General features: G+C 39.3%; 1 protein-coding gene across 15 annotated transcripts in view; it reads right to left on the bottom strand.

The window, feature by feature from the left end:
- The window catches only part of SIK3 (SIK family kinase 3), a 242383-nt gene that overhangs the window by 88396 nt on the left and 128613 nt on the right, over positions 1-25374 (bottom strand). For 14 of the 15 annotated variants that reach the window (XR_010407101.1, XR_010407102.1, XR_010407103.1 and 11 more), the window contains exons 2-3: positions 21921-22037; positions 18657-18720 (exon numbers count right to left, since the gene is read on the bottom strand). Coding sequence is in view for 11 of the 15 variants with exons in the window: in XM_045894973.3 (XP_045750929.1) it covers positions 18657-18720; positions 21921-22037 (181 nt within the window). In the remaining 4 variants the exon portion in view is untranslated. Of the gene's footprint in view, positions 1-18656; positions 18721-21920; positions 22038-25374 lie in introns of those variants that run through there. The other variant, XM_064577406.1, reaches the window with a different exon arrangement.

Raw genomic sequence — 25374 nt, 5'->3', positions numbered from 1 at the left:
ACACGCACCAAGGGGGGGGGGAGGTGAGAGAAAGAAAAAACTTACTACAAATAGTTTTATAGTAGAGGTATGTTCAAAGGGAGAAGGAAAAGGGCAATTAACTCTGTAGCAAAATCAGACCAGAGTTCACAGAAAGCATAACATTTGAGAAGAGTCATGACAGCGGAGTAGCAACTAAGAGGACAGAAAAGCACAGCAGGGCTTTTGTATCTTGTATTCTCACACCTCTTCCAACCAGTTCCTCTGAGGCCAACAATTCCTTCACAGGTTTCATGAAGAAAAAAAAGGACAATATTCCATGAGGAATTACGAATTAATGTAAGGTTTTCTAAGTCTCCACTAGCTTCACACCACCAGGGTATATGCTAGGGTATCTAGTAAACCCCTTTCTGCTTCTCTTGCCTTCACATTTGTCAAAGACACTGAAGACTATGTCACAGTCTACTGCTCCATCCAGATTCTGCTAGTCACTTAGGAAATGTCAACAACCGCGACGATAATCTATTTGATAATTTAGCTTCATGATTCCTTGAACCTTGTTATCTCCAGTGACCTGCGACTCAAAGTTCAGCAACTATTCCTGTGGCCACATCTTGAACCTGCCTTTGCTTGATATCTTTCTACCCTTGAAATTTTAAACTTCAATAGTATACCAACCTTTTTCTTAAGAGGCTAGTCTTCTAGATCAGAAATGTTGAAGAAATAAAATGTGAGCCCCTTATATAATTTAAGATTTTCTAGTAGCCACATTAAAAAGCAAAAGGTATCCCTCATTTTGAAATTAATTTTTGTAATTTATTTTATTTAACCCAATACATCAATCCTAATCCAATCATTACAACATGTAATCAACACAAATATTAGCAATGTTACTTTAAATTCCAGTGTGTACTTTGCAGCCTATCGTATTTCAGACATGAACTTATCTATAGTCTACATGAAATGTGATTTTGGCAAAATTAAGAGTTGTGTTAAATGAAAAGGTATTTTACACTGTGTGTGATAAAGAATTTGGCCTTGCCCGAAGAGAAGATCTGGCCTATTTCCTTGGCTTCTGAGAGGTAATCTCTGAGCCCTTGAAATGTTATGCGAGTGATGGGAGCATCTCTGTTCACCTGGGGGGCTTGGTTCCTGCCAGATAATGGAACAGAATGATTTAGCAGGGAACTGGTCATACTCATCTAGTCTTAGGGTAGAGACTGGCCACACTAGAAAGACCAACACTGTGGCTTAGGTTGGGAGTTTGGGGTCATGCAATGCCAGATGACCAGGAGACAGAGATGAAGCATACGGGCAGTCAGTCAGTTGTGCCCTTGAAGCTCTGAGCACAGAGGCTCAGCTGAGCTTCCCTATGGGCAATACTCAGTGCATACTGTCACCTATCAATACCAGGATCCTGATTCCACAGGGAGAGGAAAATAAAAGCTCTTTGTTTGGTCCTTCTCATGGACTCTGTTTCTTTCCTTAGCTGATTTTAATTTGTATCCTTTCCCTGTAATAAACTGCAACTGTGAGTATAATAGCTTTCCAGGACTTCTGTGAGTCTTTATGGCAAATTATCAAAGGTGAGGGTAGTTTGGTGAAATTTCCAAACTTGTAGTCGGGTGTCAGACGTGATGGGGGGGTCTTGGAGACTAGATTGTGCTCTACCTTTGTAATCAGCTAACTCTCTCGGCTGGCCTAAAACACTTACACACTGCCTTAGTTTTAAATTTACATGTAAGTTAAACCAAATTCAAAATTCAGTTCCTGAGTGGTACTACCTACATTTTAAAAGCACAAGAGCAACACGTGGTCAGTGGTTACTGTACCGAGCAGCGCAATTTCAGACTTTGATCCCTCTGATCTTCTTATGCCCAACACGCTTCCTTCCCAATTTCATCTAAACCTCAAGCTTTTTCAGTTCCTACATTTTAAGATCATTCATCCTGATCTCACTTGCCCTCATCCCCCTTTCAGCCCACACCCAATGACCCAAACATTAATTATTTTATTGTCAGTGTCTTCAAGTCCTTTGCCAAAGGTCTTTCTTTTTCCGCACATGTCTTCTAAATCCCCAACACTGACTGATCCAACTGTCCTTCTTACCCCATTGACCCACAGGTTGTCGAGTATTGCTGGGAAAAGAAAGCATTCAAGCCTGTATAATGGAACGAGTTCATGGTTTCCTAATGCTAGGCCTTTCGTCAACTTTCTTAGCTGTCCTTGATCACTCTCTCTTTCACTCCCCCAAGTAGCTAATTTCACCTCCTCCACATGCATCCAGGTTCCTATCCTTTCACCCTCAGCCCTCAGGTGCTGAACTGGCCTCCTACTTCAAGTAGAAAATTAGACAAAAGGCAATGTACTTTTACTTCACATTCTTCTACCTAAAAAACCACCTACAGCCACATACATCCTCTACCTTCTTCTATCCTCTCTGAGCAACCAGTTCCTGGTAACCTATGTTCACAGCTCAAGCGCCTCCTATTATTCACGGACCTAGTCATACAGACTATCTTTCCCATATCAATTATAGTCCAACTCACCCTGCTCACTACTGTATCCTTAACCTCACCCTATTATCAAGTCTCATATTTAAACAAAACAAAACTCCCCCTTGCTCTTGATGTCAAGTACTGAGAGGATCTGAGATTTTACCAGAATTTAACAATTTAATGTGCCACAGATGCATGAATGCTGGCAGAATACATGAGACCCCCCCCTAGGTCAGAGACAAAGGACTTTGGTATTTAGGGCACAGCAAGCAGCACACGCATCAACATATTTGCTGTGGGGCGCCTGGGTGGCTCAGTCGTTAAGCGTCTGCCTTCGGCTCAGGTCATGATCCCAGGGTCCTGGGATCGAGCCCCGCGTCGGGCTCCCTGCTCGGCGGGAAGCCTGCTTCTCCCTCTCCCACTCCCCCTGCTTGTGTTCCTGCTCTCACTCTCTCTCTTTCTGTCAAATAAATAAACAAAATCTTAAAAAAAAAAAATTTGCTTCGGTTTCCCAAATCCTAATTCTCAGAGTGATGTGAAGGAGACCAGGTGACATCTGCACATTCAATTGGAAGCATTCAAGGAGAGGGACCTATAACATTCCAACTGCTAACTAATAACTGCTACCAGTGAGAGTTGACTATATATCAGTTCATATTCTAAGCATTTTAATTTTTTTTTTAAAAGATTTTATTTATTTACTTGACAGAGAGAGACACAGCGAGAGAGGGGACACAAGCAGGGGGAGTGGAAGAGGGAGAAGCAGGCTTCCCGCCAAGCAGGGAGCCCGATGCAGGGCTCGATCCCAGGACCCCAGGATCATGACCCGAGCCGAAGGCAGACGCTTAACGACTGAGCCACCCAGGCGCCCGCTAAGCATTTTAATTTTTAAAAAAACTTTTTAGAAATTGAAATATAATTAACATGACATAAAATTAACTATTTTAAAGTGTACACTTTGGTGGTCTCAATATATTCACTATATTGGGCAATCATCACTACTATCTAATCCTAGAATATTTCCATCACCCAAATAGAAATGCTCTACCAATAAGCAATTAGTCCTAGTTCTCCCCACCCCCATCTCCTGGTAACCATGAATCTATTTTCTGTCTCTACAGACTTGCCTTTTCTGGACATTCCATATAAATGGAATCACACAATATGTGGTCTTTGGTATCTGGCTTCTTTCACATAACAATGCCTTCTAGGTTTATCCACACTGTAGCTTATATCAGTACTTCAACCTCTTTACCACAGAATAATATTCCATTGTATAGATATACCACATTTTATTTATCCATTCATCAGTTGGTAGAAATTTGACTTACTTCAACTTTTTAGCTATTATAAGTAATGCTGCTATGAACATGCTGTACAAGTCTTTGCAAAGAGTAAGTGCTTTACTTTTTTAAAGATTTTATTTATTTATTTATTTGACAGAGAGAGAGGGGGAGAGAGCACAAGCAGGGGAAGGGGCAGGCAGAGGCAGAGGGAGAAGCAGGCTCCCCAGTGAGCAGGGAGCCTGATGTGGGGCTCCATCCCAGGACTCTGGGATCATGACCTGAGCCGAAGGCAGGCTCTTAACCACCTGAGCCACCCAGGCGCCCCCAGACTAAGCACTTTAAAAACACTCACACAATCCTTATAACAACCTTTGAGATAAGTGGTATCATCATCATCACTGTCATCATCATTACTATTATTATCTTCATTTTAAAGATGAGGACACTAAGACAGTGAGGTTAAAAAACTTGCCCAAGGTCACCAAGGCTGTAAGCGGAAGAATGAGGATTTGAATCAGACTGATTCTATCCATGTTCTTAACGACTAACCATGCTGCTCCGTTTAAGTACACTTCTAATCCATCTTCTTTGTCCCCACTGCTGCTGTTTATCAGATAAACAGCTGTCATCTGTTTTATTGCCAATAGCCTCCCACATGCTCTCCCAGGCTTTAGTCTCATCACCCTTAAATACACCCTTATTCTGGCACCAATGTACCGTTTCTAAAACATGGACTGTCCTGACCCTTGCTTAAAGTCCTTCTATGGCTCACTATCATCTAACAGTGGGTGAAACTGTAGTGAAATCTTATGTGGAAATCCAACAAGCACATTAGGTTTGAAAGCAGAGATCCTATGCTCTTGTTGAACAGGAGGGAACAATGGGGAGTGGTTGAACGTATTTGTGAGGAAAACATGACCTCTAAGCCTGGCCTCACATATCTACTTTCTCAGAGAAGGCATCTTAGACATTTCCAAAGAACCCTTAGAACTTTTGGAATAAGTCAAAAACCACCAGCACATCACTTAATCCTCTTTAAAAAACTAGTTCTAGTTCCCTAAATATACCAAGTTGTTTCACACCTTGAAGTCTTTACTACATTACCCTTCTGGAAAACTGATTTCCACTCATCAAACTTCTCATACTTGAAAACTCTTCTCAACCATTACTTCCTCCATAGACTTCTCTAACCCACCCCTTGCTCCAACAATCGCAAATACTGCTCACCATCTTTACCACATTGCTATTGTTGATGTCCCTTGTACAATACGGTACTCAAAACGGAAGATAATATTCTAGATACGGTGTGACTGCCACAAAGGGTAAGAGCACTACAACTCTTACAGCAAATCTGAAATGGAATTTGGAATCAAGCAGCCAAGTACTGCCCCAAACAGTTTTGTGTCATAATCTGCCAACATTAGGATAAAATTCCCAGCTTTACACCGAGAGCAGAAACTTCCAAGCGCCACAATTCAACACCTCAAGCAACCTTGCAAAATTCTGGATCAAACCAAACATGTTCTTCAGTCCTATACCAAACCTGCCAAGTACTGCTAACTAAAAACCCATTAAAAAAGCCACAAGCGGAATCCCAATAAAGTTAAGATCTCCAACAACTGCTAACCTATCCATGCTGCCTATCAGTCCTTCAACTTGGCCCCTTATCATCTACTTCTTTCATTTCCTTTAGCTGTTAGTCCACGATCTCACCTCAGCATACAAACTGTTTTCCTACTTTTCAAACACTAGTATTAGGTCGTCAGACTCCAAACTTTAATCCCCCAAACATCAATCTCACACAAATACTTCTACAAACTTACCAGCCTTCAACTCCTCCTCGAGGAATGCCCCATTAAATCTTCCTCCCTCCCTTATAGCTACATTTCCTCTGGCTCTACTGGTTCTTTCCCCTCAAAATAAACTATAGACATAAAGTCAAATATATAATAAAAAGACAACAGGGGCGCCTGGGTGGCTCAGTCACTTAAGTGCCCAACTCTTTATTTCGGCTCAGGTCACGATCTCGGGATCGTGAGATCAAGCCCCTTGTTGGGCTCCGTACTCAGAGGAGAGTCTGCTTGAGATCCTTGCTCTTTCTCCCTCTGCCCTTCCCCTCCCCACCCCCCACTTGCACACTCTCTCTCTCTCAAATAAATAAATAAATCTTAAAAAAAAAAAAAAAGAAAACACACATTCAACCAATGCCCCTTTTAGTTACTGGCCCTCTTTCTTTCCTTCTCATCATAGCCAAGTTTCTCAGGAATCATTTATACCACTGGCCTCCAAAGGGTGCTGATTTTATCTTAGTGGTTGCTCTGGGGATTATAATGCGCATCTTAAATTATCACAATCTACTTCCAACTAACACTGACTTGATTCTGGTAAAATATAGCAACTTTATTCCAATATGACTCCATCTCCTCAACCTTCCTTTACTTATATTGCATCAATATATATGAAAAATGCAGAAATAAAGTGTTATAAATACTTCATGAAGCCCTTTTTTGTCTTTTAAAGAAACTAAGAGAAGGGCGCCTGGGTGGCTCAGATGGTTGAGCATCTGCCTTCAGCTCAGGTCATGATCCCAGGGTCCTGGGATCGAGTCCCACATCGGGCTCCCTGCTCCTTGGGAGCCTGCTTCTCCCTCTGCCTCTCTCTCTCTCTCTCTCTGTCTCTCATGAATAAATAAATAAAATATAAAAAAAAAATAAAGAAAGAAACTAAGAGAAGAAAAGAGGAAGAAGTGTATTTATATGGTCTTTTATTTCCTACAGATTCATCTTTTCTGATTTTCTTTATTTCCTCCTATGGATATGTTACCATTTGGTGTCATGTCCTTTCATGACATGACAAGGAAGCTTGAGCACTTCCTTACAATGTCTTATATAGCAGGTCTGCTTATAAGAAATTCTCTCAGTCTGGTTATTTGGGAATGTGTTTATTTTGCCTTCACTTTGAAGGATAGTTTTGCTAGATACAGAATTTATGGTTCATGGGGTTATGTTTTGTTTTTTATTTTGGCATTTTAAATATGTCAGTCCACTGCCTTTGGCCTCCATTTTTTTCTGATGAGAACTCAGCTATAAATCATACTGTTGTTACCCTGTGTATGATGGGTCATTTTTCTCTTGCTGCTTTCAACATTCTGTCTTTGTCTTTCAGCAAATTGACAGTATGTGTTTATGTGGATCTCTTTTGGGTTTATCCTACTTAAGATTCACTGAGCTTCTTGAAACCGTAAATTACTGTTTTTTATATATTTCGGAAGTTCTTAGTCATCATTTCTTCAAGTATTTTTTTCTGTCCCTTTCTCTCTTTCCTCTCCTTCCGGAATTCCCATTACAAACATATTGGTACACCTGATCTTGTCCCACAGGTCTCCAAGGCTCTGATTATTTTTCTTCAGTGACTTTCTCTCTGTTCTTCAGATTGGATTTTTCACTATTAATATTTCAAGTTTGCTGGTTCTTTCTTCTGCCACTTCAAATCTGCTATTGAACACATCTAGTGAAGTTTTCATTTCAGTTACTATACCTCTCAACCCTAGAATTTCCATTTTGTCCTTTTTTATCATTTCTATTTCCTTACTGAGATTCCCTATTTGTTGAGTCATTGTCATCATGATATTTTCCACTTAGACATGGTTTCTTTTGTCTGAACAAATGTATAATAATTGCCATGAAGTTTTTGCTAAAAATAACATCAAGACCTACTCAGAGGAAGTTTCTATTGGCTACTTTTTTTTCTGAGTAGGGATCACATGTTCCTGGGTTTTTTCCTTCAACATCTACTGGGTTTGCTTGTTGTTGTTTTTTTTTTAATAAAACTACATATTATAGATAATATGTTTAACGAATTCTGGATTATGATTTTTCCCCTTGAGGACTGTTGTTGTTGCTGCTTTTGTTTTGTTTTTGTTTTTTAGCAACCCTCTTGGAAATAATTTGAGAATCCGTCCCCCTGTGGTATGTAGCCATTGATTTTTCTGCTAAATTAAAAAAAAAAAATTCTTATTTTTATTCTTTAGCATGGCCTCCTTGAAGTCATCCCAATGTCTACACTGATTAGTGACCCGGCCAGTAGACTTTTCACTCTCTGCTGACAAATCTATTGGTGGGTTCAAGAGTGCATTCAAAGTTCAGAAAGCTTCAAAGTCGGCCTCAGCTTTTACTCTTTGCTGGACTTTCTCAGGACTTCTGAGCAGATGCCGGTCCCCCAGTAAGCCAGACGTGAATGAAGACTTACCTTATCCTGTTGTGGTTTTCTCATTAACAAGATCTCCCTACTAAATTTCTGGCTAGTTAACCATTCTGCGGCTTGCCCCTAGCAACATCGCACCCTCTAGCTAGCAAGGCTCTGAGCCTTCCACATTTGTTTCCTACCAAACTTGTTATTTTTACTGACAACACATCTGGGCACGAGGGTTTTTTGGTTTTGTTTGTTTGTTTTGTTTTTGTCCACATCACGTCAGCTACCTCTGGTAACAAAGCTGCTGGATTTAAAGCCAGCCCAGCCTTGACTGCATTATGCTTTCCCTTGGGGAGGGAAAGGAAAGGCTATAGAGGCTCAAGCAAAAGACCAAAGTCTCCCATTATTCTTAACACAAATTCAAAAGATTTTCATGAATTAAAGCTTCTCAATTTAATGTCTGCCACTGATTCATTTTCAGAGCCCTAATGGTTATTTTTGACAATCCTGCCACTTTTGTATTTGTTGTTTAGAGTATTTGCCAACTTCTCCACTGTGTCATTGCAAGAAGTCCTGTTACTTCTATCTCATCATTTTCAATTTCTAATCTGTATATATTTTAGAATGTAGTTATTGTATTCTATAACATTTATGTAAATATATTGAATAAATTAGAGTACACGATTTAAATGATGTTATTAATATGTTCTGTGATCAACTTTAGAAAACATTCTTAAAAACTCTCCATTTCGGGGCGCCTGGGTGGCTCAGTCGTTAAGCGTCTGCCTTCGGCTCAGGTCATGATCCCAGGGTCCTGGGATCGAGCCCCACATCGGGCTCTCTGCTCAGCGGGGAGCCTGCTTCTCCCTCTCCCACTCCCCCTGCTTGTGTTCCCTCTCTCGCTGTGTTTCTCTCTGTCAAATAAATAAATAAAAATCTTTAAAAAAAAAAAAAACCTCTCCATTTCCCCTTCCTCGCTATGCACTCACACCTCACCCCATTACATTCTGATTTCTATTCTTATTACACTAGTGAAACGGCTCTAAGAGCACTGAGAACCTCTCTGTCGCAAAGCCAGAATCTACCTCTCAGTCCTTACCATATTTTACCTTTCTACATCATTCAATAATGCTCCTTTTTGAAATTCCTATTTTCCTCAGCTTTTATAATACCAAAATCTTACTTCATCAACAGCAATTTTTTCATGTACTTCATGGCCTTACTTTCAACATAAATACTAATGGTACTAGGGGTCTTATCCTTAAACCTATTCTTTTCTGTATGATCCCATATCAATGACCAACTACCACTTATCTGTTGATGAAACAATATCCTAGGTTCCATCTTATCCCTGACCTCCTAACTACCGTATCCGATGACCTGATGCGCAACTTTTACCTAACTGATGCCTCAAACTCACCATGTCTAAAGTAACACAGTTCATCCAATCTATTTTTCACTCTTATATTCTCTATCTTAGTAAATGACACTACCATTCACACCAATAACAGGGTCAGAAACTGAAAAATCATCTTAAAACCCTCTTACTTATTTTCTCCTTTAACACTGTGATTTTCAAAAGGTTTATTAGTAATTCCCTGATATGCTTAATTAATCTAAAATTTAAGAATACTGGCCACTTCTTTTACATAGACAATGATCAAAAAAAAAAAAAAAGCCTTAAAAAGAGAAGATGAAATTGTTATTCTGTAAGTAGAGGAGAGGCCCTGCCTATGCCCAAATCTCAGTAATACTCATCTAAAAAAAAAATCGGGTCTCACTCTCTCTTTAAATGGGTATTTAATAACAGAAGGGTAAAAAAATACTTCATATTGAATGCTGCTATGTCCATGACCTAAAATTTCAACACAGAAATTTGGTTTCTATTTGTAATAAAAGATCCTCCCTGAAATACCTAAGTGAAGTCTTTTTATACAGAAGAACGGATTCTTCAACCTGGTGAGTGGGGAAAAACATGTACTCTGGAGTCAGAAAGTCCTTGGGTTAAATCTCAGCTGTATTACTGATTAGTTTTACCTTAGGCGAATTATTTAGCCTCCTTGAATCTCAAGTTTCTTTGTAAAATGATGATTAAAAATATCTATATTTCAATATTAAAATGAAAGAGATGAAGTCACTATCTTACTTCAATACCTCATCATCCTCAGATATTACTTTACAGCTTCCTAACTGGCATTGGTATGTTCCATCCCAATTCTTTCTCACGTGGCAGTAATTCAAGATAATGCTCAATTATTTTATACTCTTGGTTCATTCATGCACTCACTCTTCCATTCAGTGGACAGTTGATTATTTCCCTCAGTAAATATTTGAGTCCATCAGTATGAACTGGAGAGCAAGAAGAGATGTAGAGAAAGATACAATGGTGAGCAGACATCGCCCCTGAACTTGTGGAGTTTGGTGTCTGGTGGAGAAAGAAACCATTATATAATTACAAAAATAAATGTAAAACCACAACAGATATAACTACCACTAAGAAAGGATATAGTGCAATGAGAGGGTGTGATAGGGGAATTGGCCAAGTCAGAAACGTTCTGCAAAGCCCTTCATTATTTATTGAGCCTTTCCTATCTTACCAGCCTCATTTCCGGGCATTTTCTCACATATAGTTTGTATTTAAACCATACTAAACAACTTAAGGAATATGAAATGTGCCATGCTTTCTCTCATCTTGAAATCTTCCAAACAGGCTAAAACATTTCTGCAATACCTTGTTTGCCCTAGTTAATTCCAGCAAGAATCCAAACAGGCAGTTCTTCATTACTTCTTTAATGCCTTCATCACACATGATGCTAATATTAATCACCACCTCCACTTGGTAACTGATTTTCTCCTTTGTACATGACTAGCATTTTATGGGGAGATATTCTGAAATTATGCCCAAATCCTGTCTTCTTCAGTATCAGTTTCCCAGGATGCTGAAACAACTAACCACAAGGTAGGTGACATAAAATAACTGTAATTTATTCACTCACAGTTCTGGAAGCAGTAAGTCCAAAAGTGCAGTATCACCAGGGCTTCACTCTATCTGGAGGCTTTAGGGGAGAATCTTTTCTACACCTCTTCTAGCGGTGGTGACTGTCAGTTTTCCTTGACTTGTGGCTGCATCACTCTGATCTACTTTGGTCTTTTTCAAGACTGTTTTGGCTATTCTGGGTCCCTTATAATTCCACACAAATTTTATAATCCACTTGTCAATTTCTACAAAAATGTCAGCTCAGATTCTGATGGGGATGGTACTCAATTTACATTACCAGTTTGAGTAGTGAGTAGTATTGCCATCTTAACAACGTTAACTCTTACAATCCATGAACATGGGATGTTTTTCCAATCATTTAGATCTTCTTAAATTTCTTTCAACACTGTCTTGTACTTTTTGTACTTTTCAGACCATAAAATCTGCATTTCTTCTGTTAAATTTATTCCTAAGTATTTTATTCTTATTGATGCTATTGTAAACTGAATTGTTGTATTTATTTCATTTTCAGATTGCTCATTGTAAGGATATACAAATACAACTGACTTGCATATATTGTTCTTGTATCCTGCAACACTGCTGAACTTTTATATAGTTCTTAAAGCTTTTCAGTGGATTCTTTAGGATCTTCTATATATGAGATTATGTCATCTGTGACTAGAGTTAGCTTTACTTCTGCCTTTCCAATCTAGATGTCTTTTATATAAGTCTTTCTTTGCCTAACCACTGTGACTAGAACCTCCAGTACGATGTTTAAACAGAAATGGAAAGAGATGAAATCTTCGTTTTATTCCTATTTGAAGGAGAAAAACATCTAGTTGTTCACCATTAAGTATGATGTTAGCCATGGGTTTTTCAGAGATCCTTTATCAAGTTAAGTAAGTTCCCTTCTATTTCTAGTTTGTTGAGTGTTTTTATCATGAAAAGATGTTGGATTCTGTCAAGTGCTGTTTCTGCATCTGATATGACTGTGTCATTTTTGTTTTTTCTTTCATTGATATATTACATTAATGGATTTTTGTATGGATAACCAACCTTGCATTCCTGGGATAAGTGCCACTTGGTCATAGTGTGTAATTCATTTTTTTTTTTTTCAGAGAGGGTCGGGGGGGAGGTGTGGAGGGAGGGGGAGAGAGAAAATCCCAAGCAGGCTCCATGCCCAGTGCAGAGCCTGAACCGCACTCATGACCTGAGGCAAAATCAAGAGTCAGATGCTTAACCAACTGAGCCACCCAGGCACCCCATGTGTAATTCTTTTTATATGTTAACTATTCTGTGGGGATTTTTGCATCCACAGTCATAAGGGATATTACCCTGTAGTCTTTTCTTGTGATGTCTTTGTCTCGTATCAGCATCAGGGTAGTACTGACTGACCTCACAGAATGGGTAGGGAAATATCCATTCCTATTGTTTTTTTTTTAAGAAGAGTTTGCAAATAATTGCTATTAATTCTTCTTTAAATGTCTAGTAGAATTCACCAGTGATGCCATCTGGGCCTGGACTTTATAGGTAGTTTTTTGATTACTGCTTCAATCTCTTTACTTAATATAAGTCTATTCAGATTGCCTATCTCTTCTTGAATCAGTTTCAATAGTTTGTGTCTTTCTAGGAATTTGCCCATTTTATCTAAGTTAAATGATCTGTTGATTTATAATTGTTCAGGTATTCCTTTTTTGTACTTTTTATTTCTTTAAGGTGAGTGGTAATGTCCACTCTTTCATTTCTTATTCCAGTAATTTGAGTCTTTCTTTTTCTCTTGGTCACACTAGCTAAAGATTTGTCAATTTTGTTGATCATTCCAAAGAACCAGCATCTGGTGTCTTGACTTTATCTATTGTTTTTCTATTCTCTATTTAATTAATTTCTGCTATAATCTTTATTGTCTCCTTCCTTCAGCTTGGTTTAGGTTTGGTTTGTTCTACCTTTTCCAGTGTCTTTTTGATTTTTTCGTTTTTTGCTTTGTTTTGTTTTGTTTTTGTGAGAGAGAGAGAGAGAGCACGCATGAGCAGGGATGGGGACAGAGGGAGAAGGAGGAAGGGAGACAGAGAATCTTAAACAGGCTCCATGCCCACCACAGAGCCCAATGCAGGGCTCAATCTCATGACCCTGAGTTCAGGACCTGAGCTGAAATCAAGAGTTGGATACTTAACCGACTGAGTCACCTAGGTACCCCTACATTATAATTTAAAAAAAAATTTTTTTTTTTTAGTGAATGCTCTAGGGTTTACTGTATATATTTTATCTTATCCAAACGGGCTTCTAATTTATGTTAGTTTAATTTTCCAATTATATGGAACTATTACTCTTTTATAGCTCTATTCCTTTTCCTCCCTTTTGTAGTAATTTTTAAATAAACATCACATCAATTAATGTTACAAATCCAACAATACATTGTTATAATTATTTCCTTACCATCTGTAGTGATTTCCTTAGTCCACCATAGCTTTTATCACACACCTCCTTTGTGCTGTTATTATTGGCAAATATATTACACATATTACATTATAGGGAATGCATTATACATATATTATTTCATACTCCTGCTTCTTAAATATGTTAAGAGAAGAAAGGAGAAAAGTATGCATCTCCTCTTTTACAATGACGTAATTACCTTTATTGGTGTTCTTTCTTTTTCTGTGTGGACCCAAATTACCATCTGGGGTTACCCTGCTTTTACCCTAAAGAACTTCCTTGAGTATTTCTTGTAAGGTGGGCCTCTCAGTTTTTGATGATCGGGGAAAGGCTTTATTTTGCCTTCATTTTTTAAAAATAGCTTTACTGGATATAAGATTCTGGTTAGTAGGTTTTTCTCTCTGAATACTTTGAAAATGTTATCCTATTGCCTTCTGGCCTCCACTGTTTGTGCTGAAAAATCCAATGTGAACCTAATGGGGCTCCCTTTAAGTGACACGTCATCTTTCTCTTGCTGCTTTCAATATATTCTCCTTGTCTTTGACTTTCACTATTCTTTCACTATATATCTGTTTGAGGATCTCTTTTTTTTTTAATTATTATGTTATGTTAATCACCATACATCACATCGTTAGTTTTTGATGTAGTGCTCCATGATTCATTGTTTGCGCATAACACCCAGTGCTCCATGCAGAATGTGCCCTCTTTAATACCCATCACCAGGCTAACCCATCCTCCCATCCCCCTCCCCTCTAGAACCCTCAGTTTGTTTTTCAGAGTCCATCGTCTCTCATGGTTCACCTCCCCCTCCGATTCCCGCCCCCTTCGTTCTTCCCCTCCTACTATCTTCTTCTTTTTCCTTTTTTTAACATATAATGTAGTATTTGTTTCAGAGGTACAGGTCTGTGATTCAACAGTCTTACACAATTCACAGCGCTCACCATAGCACATACCCTCCCCAATGTCTATCACCCAGCCACCCCATTCCTCCCACCCCCCACCACTCCAGCAACCCTCCGTTTGTTTCCTGAGATTAAGAATTCCTCATATCAGTGAGGTCATATGATACATGTCTTTCTCTGATTGACTTATTTCGCTCAGCATAACACCCTCCAGTTCCATCCACATCATTGCAAATGGCAAGATTTCATTCCTTTTGATGGCTGCATAATATTGTTTGAGGACCTCTTTGTGTGTAATCTTACTTGGATTTTGTTTAGCTTTCTGCCTACGTTAGTTATTGTTTTTCAATAATTTGTGACGTTTAGAGCCATTATCTCCTTGCATGCTTTTTCTTTTCCTTTCTCATCTTCTGGTACTCCCATTAGGCATATGTTGTTGCACTTGATTGTGTCCCACATTTCTCTGAGGCTCTGTTCATTGTTTCTAGTTTGTTCTTCTTTTTCTTCTTGAAGTTACATGATCTCCATCAATCTAACTACACATCTGCTTCTTCTTCCAGGTCAAATCTATAGGTAAGCCTCTCTAATGAATTTTTTATTTCAGTTATTTTACTTCCAATTCCATAGTTTTCCATTTGGTTCATTTTCTTAATGATCTCTATTTCTTTATCAATACTCTAATTTGATGTGACATTGTCCTCATACCTTCCTTTGCTACTTTAATTGTGAACTACTTTATTTCTGTGAACATTGTCTATAATGGCTACTTTAAAGTCTTTTCCTAATAAATCTGACATGTGGTGTCTCTGACAGTTTCTTGGCTTGCTTTTTTTCCAGTGCATGTCTCATACTTTCCTGTTTCTCTGCATGTCTCATATTTCCTTATTGTTGGAAACTACATATTTTAGATAATATATCATAGCACCTCTGAGTACTGGTATATGTCTCTCCTTCTAGAACATGTTATTGTTATCTGCTTATTTGTTTAGTGACTAGTGGACTGTTTCAGTGAAATTTATTCCCCCATCCACAGTGTTCAGCTTCTAATGTTGTTCCTCAGGGAAGCACAGATTTGGTATATCCACAGTTACCCTCAGATCACTGGATCACCATGGATTGGGAGGGCTCTCTTCCCATATTTCCTTAACCGCACCCAGCTGTTAGACTCCAAGAATTGATGGCTGGTTGCTCTATTGTTTTCAACAACGCCCTGAGGAATAAATTGGTCTATAAACAATCCAATCAAATTCTGGTTCCTTTGAAGGAATAGTTTCTGAGATCAGTGTCTGATTTTTGTTCTGACCTCTGGAAGGCTGTTGGGATTTTTATTCCCTGGATCTCTCCTGCAAACTAGCTAGACTACGGTATAGCTTGTATCTTGAATCTCCTCTCAAATGCCTTTTACTACAACCTCCACTGTACTTTAGGATACTTTTAGGCTTCAACTTCTTCGTTCTCTGTTGCAAATGAAGTCAGTTCCTTTGGGAACAAATTAGGAGCTGTTTTATGGTTTGTTTCTCTCTCTGGGCAAATCTTTGAGCCAGTGCTCTAAAGCTAGGTGTGGGGGACAATGGCAAAGTTCTCTCTGAGTGATACTCCCACCGTAGGAGCTAAGAGCTCAGTGGAAGGAGAAGGGACATAGTCTGGGGTCCTCTCAGTTTTCCTCTCCTGGGATGGAACAACCAACCTACAATCTGAGGCAAAAGTGATCTGGGCCCCTGTATTCTCAACATGCTGCAACCAAATTCCACAAGTAGGGGCTAGGCCGAAGGGAGTCCTTGCTCCTGCACTACACTCACCCAGGACTTAGCTGCAGCAACAGGCAGCTGGGGACAGGAAGAGAATGCTGACATCGTGTTCGTCCCAGGAGCCATGAGTCTAGGTTGGGGTTGGGGGGATCCTGTGTTCTAGGCTACAGTAGTCCTAATTGGAATCTCCACCTCACCAAACTGGCAAGGAGAAAAGAGGGAGCAGTACTGGCTTAAAAACCATTCTCAGGGCACCTGGGTGGCTCAGTCAGTTAAGCGTCTGCCAGGGTCCTGGGATCGAGCCCCATGTCAGGCTCCCTGCTCAGCGGAGAGCCTTCTTCTCCCTCTCCCTCTGCCTGCCACACTGCCTACTTACGCTCTCTCTCTGTCAAATAAATAAAATCTTTTAAAAATAAAATAAAATAAAATAAAAACCATTATCAGGGGCGCCTGGGTGGCTCAGTCAGGTTAAGTATCTGCCTTCAGCTTGGGTCATGACCCTGGAGTCCCTGGATCGAGTCCCACACTGGGCTCCCTGCTCATCAGGGAGACTGCTTCTCCCTCTGCCTCTGCTCCTTCCCCTGCTCATTTTCTCTCTCTCTCTCACAAATAAATAAATAAAATCTTAAAAAAAAAAAACCCCACTCTCATCTCTTACCAAATTTTCATAGATGTTCTTGAATAAATGTCTCTTCATTGGCTGTTCAAACTTAGGACCATGGTTTTGGGGGTTTTCATCATTTCCATGTTTCACTGGGAAGCGGGTCAGCAGAGTTCCTCACACTGTCACGACAGAAGTCACTCTCCCACTTGTTCTTTAAAATGGATGTGAAGGATCAATACATGTGTGATCTAGGGCTCTATATATGTGTAATCTCATTTAATCTTCACAACTGTGGTGCAGACACTACAGACCTTGCTTTTATAGATCATGAAAGTGAATCCCAGAATCATTTAATAACTTGCTCCAATTAAAACAGCAAATAGGAGGTAAGGGGCTGATTCCAACCAGGCTTAACCACCTCCAAAGCTTGTGTTTTTGATCACACCTATTTTTTCATCTTTTACACAGATCCTTTTAAAAATCAGAGCTCATGGGGCGCCTAGGTGGCTCAGTCGGTTAAGTGTCTGCCTTCGGCTCAGGTCATGATCCCAGGGTCCTGGGATCGAGCCCCACATTGGGCTCCCTGCTCAGCGGGAAGCCTGCTTCTCCCTCTCCCACTCCCCCTGCTTGTGTTCCCTCTCTCGCTGTGTCTCTTGCTGTCAAATAAATAAATAAAATCTTAAAAAAAAAAAAAATCAGAGCTCATGAAACAGTTACATCTCTGTGCAGTCACAATGATTTCTTTAGGGAATACATCATTTTCTTCCTCATCTGCATCTTTTATAATAATACTAGGAGAAGTCCTATTCTGTTTCCTCATGTCTTACGCTGCATTTCCATAAAGAATCTCTGATCAGGGGACTTCACCTTTTCTGTACTTTTTAAAATCTGTTGTCCTGAAGATCTCCCTGCTAGATCTGATGTGCAATGGGTTTGGGTCTTTGATTATTATAAACATTAAAATGACAAGGTCTCTTTTCTCCCAAGATTACCTTTGTGCATAAGCACATACACAAAGCCAATTAAAAAATATTATTAAGAAATGATGATACCTCCTTTAAAAAAGACTGAAGCTTCTTAGGCCCAAATTATAAGATTTCAGGGAAAAGCTGAACACACACACACACACACACACACAATCCATATAGTCACAACTGACCAGTCACTAATAAGAACATCCCACTTTAAAAGTGATCTCATGCTTTTAAATGTACTTAAATGAGTAAGTACCAATATTTAAAACATAAAAAAAATTCTGACCACAATTGAAACCAAAACATAACCCAAAAAATAAACTAGATAAACCTAAAGTATACGAAGAAATCTTTCTCCTTACTCACCCAAACAAAAATAAATAAATAAATAAATAACTGACATGTCAATGCATATCTGAAAATTTAGCCTTTACCTCTACTTGGCTCCATTTATCATTGTTACAAAAAAAATTTTTTTGGCCAGTTTTTACCAACTCAAAAAGTCCGATTTCCTGGTAGCAGATCTGCTACTGCGCCAAGTGTTAGAGAAAAAAATAGTTACTGCAGACCAAACCTCCCAAACTACAAGAATCATCAAGGGAACTGTGAACACATAGTAAGGAATACAGTTACATGTTCTATTTAAACAAAGTTTAAAGAAAGCATTAGAATGAGACTGTTTGCACCCAGTGGCTCTTTTCTCACACAACAGAGGCCCACACACCACGGGAGCCCCTCCACATGTGGTGACCCCCAGTCGAATCTGGCAACAGCAAAGACCCTTGGTCGCAGGCTCAGTAGGGATATTTGTTTTGGGAGATCTGTAATCTCAGCTGTCAACACCTGACTGAAATAAACAAAAGAGCTCTGCTGAGGAAACAAAGACAGTGACGGGACTTAAGCAGGTAAACCAAAATAAATTAAAATTCTTGATGGAAATGGACAGCCCTGCGGGACAGCATCCAGTGACAGAGCTGCTCAAGTGGCTAAGGCATTGACCAGCTATTTTGGGTTTGCTAGCGTGTGCTCAAGAGCTTTTTAAAGAATGCAATAGAGGTACTTACCAAATATTTCCCCTCCACTAGCATATTCTGTCACCAGATAAATCATCCGTTCTGTCTCCATAACCTGGTACAAAGGCAGGAAAGCGACAGACAGTGACACAAATGACAGGCTGATATCATAGGAAGAGAAACTAATGACTCCTCTTTTGTCATTTGAAATATTAATAACCATTAACTGCTTAAAGGAAACTTAAAACACCAGAGAGGGGAACAGGCATAAACGCTATAAAGAAGAAAGGGGGAAAATAGGTATTCCTCCAAGTTCTTTAAAGTAGTACGTATTTACTACTTAAGAGAGACAGTCGTTTTGTTGTTCCTTGAGGCCTCTGCAATCTCTTAAGCTCCACAAAAGTGAGAAGCAAAGAAGCTGCCAAGAACCAGAAAGTTCACATTCAACAATGATCACCTGAAGTTCAAATATGCCCCCACCAGCCACAAAACCCAATCAAAACAAAACAAAAAAAAAACCTAGGGAAAACAAGGGGAATCACTTAGGAACTGCGCAGAAATCACAGGTGGATGTGTTTTTTTAATGGAAATGACAACTTTCCTCTCTGTATCCATTTATTCAAAATTGGGAAGAATAATGTAAATATTCAACACTTAAGTAATATACTCATTTGTATTTTGTTTTGGTCCCTATTTTGTTTTTTTTTTTATGTAGTTGTAGTGTGTTGGCAGTCCTTTCTTCCTTTTTTTACCTTTGTCATTAAATATTTTTTAAAGTAATATAGGAGTATCTATGCTCATGATAAACTTCTTAAATACCTGGTATATTTAAAAAAGGCCAAAGATTTTCTTCTTTCCAGCCCCCTCCATTTTATTCCCCCAAAGGAAACACTGTTAATAAGCTAATTTATTCTATATCTAGAGCAATGCTGACCAATAGAAAAAAAAATGTAGGCCTCATATATAATCATATATAATCTTAACTTTTCTAATCGCCACATTAATAAGTAAAAAAAATAAAATGAAATTAACTCTAATATTTTATTTACCCAGTATACCCAAAATACTACTTAAAAATTTTTTTAATTGTAAACTACTTCAGTTTTCACATTAATGAAGATTAATAAAATTAAAAATTCAGTTCCTCATTCACTCTAGTCACATTTTAATGCTCAATAGCCATGTGTGGCCAGTGGCTATCATATTGGGCAAGAGAGTTTTAGACTTTCACCATAATTCAGTCAATTATTTTGCTAAATTATTTCCCAGTTACTTGATCTTTGACATCTTTACACATTGATACCATATAACAGCATTACGTGTTATAATCACACATCTTTTGAATGGCTTCATGGTATTCTGTCATACAAGTATACATTACTTTTCCAATCTAATAACTGTATCATCCTTTTTTTCTCTTTAATTCTTAAGAACTGTATATATTGGTGATATTAGCTCACTGTATGTTACATGCATCACTGCCAGGCTCTTCCTGTATGTTGATTTACACAACAACAACAACAAAAGTAAGTGCTCTAAATATATGCAGGTGTTGAGAAAAAAAAAAGAAAAGAAAAAAGTAAATGTCATATTGTATATCTCCTTTGTACCCCTGGGTGTATAGACTTTTATTGACTGCAAATGTTCTTTTACTGTTGAATTTTTCAGTAGCTCAAAAACTTTCCTATTCAGTTACCTATATTTGGCTCCCTCTATAAACTGACAAGACTGAAGTTTTGGCAAATGACTTGAAAACTACCTGGATACAATTTATAAAGACAATTTGACAGCCATTCACCTTGGCAGCCTGGAATCCCCCATTAACAATACTAGCTGCCAGAGAGCAAAATTAAACCTTAAAAGAAGGGCATTGTTCAAAGCCAGGGCTGAAAGTATGAGAACTCTTACTGGCTAATGAAATCTTGGGTAAGAAAGATCAATTCGGATAATTCAGTTATAAGGTTAATACCTACAAGTTAACCTCTTGAGGAAAGTCAGCCTCATAAGCCCTACAACTATTTAAAGATGATTTATTTTAAAAAGTGAGGTCAAGAAGTTCACTCGGTCGATCAGGATAGGAAGGAAGCAGAGGTCAAACACCTCCGAGTTTGCAGACACCGGTCTTCAGGCAACACCAGGAAGCTTTCACAGGTTTGCTTCTGGGGCACAACGTACGTGTGGTTCAACAGAATTCAGTCTGATGCATTTCAGCAAGTCTGCTCCTGCTGATCTAACTCATTTCATGATGTGAGCAGCTGATGCCAGAAAAAAGCCCTAGAGCTGTGGCCTTAACCACACACACTAACATCACAACATGCTTTCTTTTCCATAAAATTAATAGACTATGAAAGCCTGCCCATTGTGCCTCCACCCTTATACACGGTGCCATGTCTGGGCCGGCAACCATGTACAGCAGCAAATGAACCGGGTGGGTGGCCACTTCCTGAACAGGTAGGTGACGGCTGCTCTGGTAGAAAGCAGTGAGCAGGGCTGGCCCTCGGCAGAGGTAGAGCTTGCGGCTGCCAACACACTGCAATCTGAGAAGCACCCCAAAGCCCCACCTCTCCCAAAATACCTCTTCCACCAGCCTGCTAAGGCAAGGTCTTCTCTTTCTATCTGGCTTGAAATTCCAGTCATTAGATTTACTGCTTTTGCAGTAAGGTAAGGGAATCATTGTTGAGGATGGCATGAAATATGCATGGTTCTTGGGAAGGTAAGAAAACTAGAATGGAAATCTCTTCCATTCCACCAAATCAATCTCGTGGTTATCAAAATTATCAAATGCTACCTTAGGAAACCAAGTCTAGGGCCCTACCAGAAAAGAGGTGAGTTCTGACTAATACAAGGAGCCATACTTAAAATATCCTTCGCCATCATAAGTCGTACCAGGATCACAGAAATGAGTATTTAAGGAATGTTATAAAAAGATAGTTATATTCACCTCTAACTTTTCATCCCCCCAAATTCTCCATTCCTTTGGCTTTCCCATTCTGTTTTAGGATTCAGATCTACATAAATAAGTTCTTGTCATCTTCTGAATAATCCTCTTGTGTAATCCTCACAAAGAATGGTACCCAAGTTTTAAAGAACAAGTTTAAAAGGCCTACGTGGGTAAGGTAGATCTTACTAGTAAGTAGCCAGGTAAAACGTAAGTGCTGAGTGGGAAATAAAAGGGCAGGAAAACAGTAGGATAAACATGTGAACACAGAAACCAAGAAAAGTTGCAGATGTTCACCCAGACACCTTTTCTTTTATACACACAAGTGACTATTCTGGGCTCTCCGTCACCACACACTGTGCCACCAAGGGACCTACCTGGTAGAGCCTGATGATGTGGGGATGGCAAAGCATTTTCATAATTTGAACTTCCCGGAAAATCTTCTTCAAGTTTTCTTCATCCAGCTGGGTCTTGTCTATGATCTTGATAGCAACCTGAGAACAGAGGAAGAAAATTTACTCTGATGCAGGATTAAAAGCAGGTCACTAAGGAAAATTAAAACCACTTTAAAACATTATATTCCACAAAATACAAGCTGCCAGCATTTTGTTTACAGAATATCAGTGAATAAAATTATTTTACTCTTTTTATAAAGTCAGGAAATGGATTCCTAGCAAGTTGGTCTCAAAGGAACAGATTCCAAAAGCTAACGGGTCTTTCTGCCATTTCTTAAACTACTCTGACAGTAAGACCTTATGACAAACAAAATACTTCATTACTCCACAGATGGGATCACAGTCTGTGCAAATCAGGCTTTGATGCAGACAATGGTATGTCGGGTCTCTTATTAAGAGAAAATGCTTGGGCGCCTGGGTGGCTCAGTTGGTTGGGCGGCTGCCTTCGGCTCAGGTCATGATCCTAGAGTCCCGGGATCGAGTCCCGCATCGGGCTCCCTGCTCGGCAGGGAGTCTGCTTCTCCCTTTGACCCTCCCCCCTCTCATGTACTCGCTCTCTCTCATTCTCTCTCTCTCAAATAAATAAATAAAATCTTTAAAAAAAAAAAAAGAGAGAGAAAATGCTTATATCACAAGTACATGATAAGTAAGGTTCGACGACAAATTCCACAGGTGCGTCCTACACGTCACCAGGGGCTTGCATAACTCGGTAGCAGAAGTGGTATGATATGGTGGTGGTCGCTGCAGTCACTATACCCCAAACATGTGCTGTGTGCCAAGCAGAATTCTTCGTGCTTTCCAAGTACTACATCATTTAAACCTCACAATACCCTACATTTTATTAACCTTATTTCCCAAATAGGGAAACTGAGACACACAGAGATTAAGTAATTTACCCAAGATTAAGCCATTTACAGCTAGTATGCGGCAGATCCAGGACTGAAGCCCAAGTTGGTTGGCTTTACAGTCAAATTCTTAATGTTAATGCTACAAAAATCTGAAGATCTTTCTGTACTGTATATATACTGCTTCAGCATCAAACATCTATTTTGCTCATCATTGTTAAGACATCCAGCAGCACATACGTTTTAAAACAGAGTGAAAGATGAAGAACTTTTTTTACTCTACCAAATGTAAACTACTTCACTATTCTTAGTGAAATACTCAAAATACTGTGTTGCCCCAAAATATCACTATATCTCCGTCTCAGTCGATACACAAATATCAAAGAATATTAGTCTGATGAAGGACCAAGCCAAGGTAAATTCTAGCCCCTTCCAATTCCAAAAATTCTATGATTCTATACACTGAGAGAGGGAAAGGAAGCTTACTGAGAAAAAAAAAAAAAAAAAAAAAACAAGGAAGCAAAATTTCAATAATAAATAAATGTTCAGCCCAGAGCAATAAAGACTATATGGAACTACACAGGGTAGATGATTCAAATGTAAGAATAACTAACATAAATGTAACTTTGGAGTTGTTTCAGATATTAGAATGAAAACTGATGGGAGAAAGGCCCAGGGAGACAAATTTCAGCTCAATTCAAAGAGCGTTCAAAAGGACAGAATGTGATAAAGGAAGCTGGATGTAGCTCAAGCTATGAAGATTAAATCAGATACAGCCTTAACTTCAAGGAGCTCACGGTCTAGTAAGGGAAAGACATACATGAAACAGGCAACAATACAGCGTTGGAAACACAATCAACAAAGCTATAAACAAGGTATGATGGTAGAACAGAGAATGGAGTATGACCTTCACCAGGGGGGAAAAGCAGACATAGGGAAAGACCTCACAAACAAAGCAGAACTTGATAAAGAATTGGGATAAGCAGAGAAGAGGGTAGGAAATTTTATGAGGAGAAAGAGCAGAATCATTAACAAATTTCACGAGCTGTTCGATCTCCTATAAGAAGTCTTGTACCGTATCACCCTGGATATAGGGTTATAGCTCAGTGGTAGGGCATCTGAGTGCATCTCACCCCGGACCATTAGCGTTTCTACTTCTCCTCACTACTGTGTCGTATCACATACAGGACCTTAACTCCAGCAAATGGTCTGGTGTCTGTACCTGGTCCTCTAAGGACAGCTCCCCAAACACAAAAATCGCAGTACACAATGTCCTTTTATAGAACGAATATCTGGGTCTTAACTGTAATTAATTATTAATAAAAGCTTACACATGAATAGCACATTATACTTTACAGATTGCTTTCAAATACATAACAAGCTTAGAAACTTGCAGCTATATGCCCATCGCAGAGCTTCCCAACTAGTGGGCTAGAAGTGGGTTACAGGGGTACCCAAGGCCATGGGTAGGTGGCAGTGGATCACCTCCAGCCTCAAGAAACCTCATTTGTTTACCACCGAGAAAATATTATCATTTTCGGTGTGCAAGGACCAGGCCTCAAATCCCCTATCCTGCCCATGCCTGTCAATGGACGGCACAGAAAAAGTAATGGGGTAGAGGATGGAGGTGGTTAATGAGGGCCTTCAATGCATTTGACCGTATTTTTGTAGTTTTTCACTCGCAAGAGAGGACTGAGTCATACATAACTGGGGGAGTCACAGGGCCTCCTGATTCACATGAACCCCTTCTGAATTCATTTGCATTCTGAGGTAATACGACTTTCACAAAGGTAAAGAGAAAACCAAATCTAATCATCTATGAGAACAAAGCTGGCTACAAGATCTTATATCCACTTATATGCACTTAGTAACGATTTTTAATTTGATAGAGATAATGGTATATAGCATGGATGTAGTTCTTCATTTCGTAACAAGTATATGTGCCTCCCCATAAAGGGAATACAGCCCCCCACATACTGAAATGTATTCTTATCTTTTCAGGGAAAATTGCATTAAGTATAACCTGTTCTCCGAAGGTGGATGCAGAGAGGTTTCCGTAGATTAAAACATCAAATCCCGTCTACTCTTCAATGAGATTCAGGATTCAACAAGACACGGGCAAAGCCTGGCCTAGCAGCTGAACGTGGCGTCAACAGGAAGGACTCTGGTGTCAAGCTGCCTGGGTTCAAAATCTTAGAACTGCCCTTTTAATGTATAACCTTGACCAAGCTATTTAATTTTGCTATGGCTCCTTATCTAAAAAATGCGGGCAACAACAGAACCTGCTCTAAAGGTTGCTGGGGACTGACTAAGCTAATGGATGCAACCTGCCTAGTATATAATGCCTGGCATGTGCTAAGCATGTCATACGCATTAATTACAGGTACTGCTGTTATCTGTTTGTTTGTTTTCTGGAATCAAGCCTTAAACGTTAGGCATTCCTTGACAAAAATAAGATTCGCTTCACTAAACAAAGTAATCCTGGATCTCAAACGAATCAGTTCCTTACTCAAGGGGCAAGCTGAGGGGCC

The sequence above is a fragment of the Mirounga angustirostris genome, unplaced genomic scaffold (genome assembly GCF_029215605.1).
Source record: "Mirounga angustirostris isolate CCGP_5_RB_7025 unplaced genomic scaffold, mMirAng1.0.hap1 SCAF_13, whole genome shotgun sequence".
Lineage (NCBI taxonomy): Eukaryota > Metazoa > Chordata > Mammalia > Carnivora > Phocidae > Mirounga > Mirounga angustirostris.
This window is presented reverse-complemented; position numbering and strand designations above follow the sequence as displayed.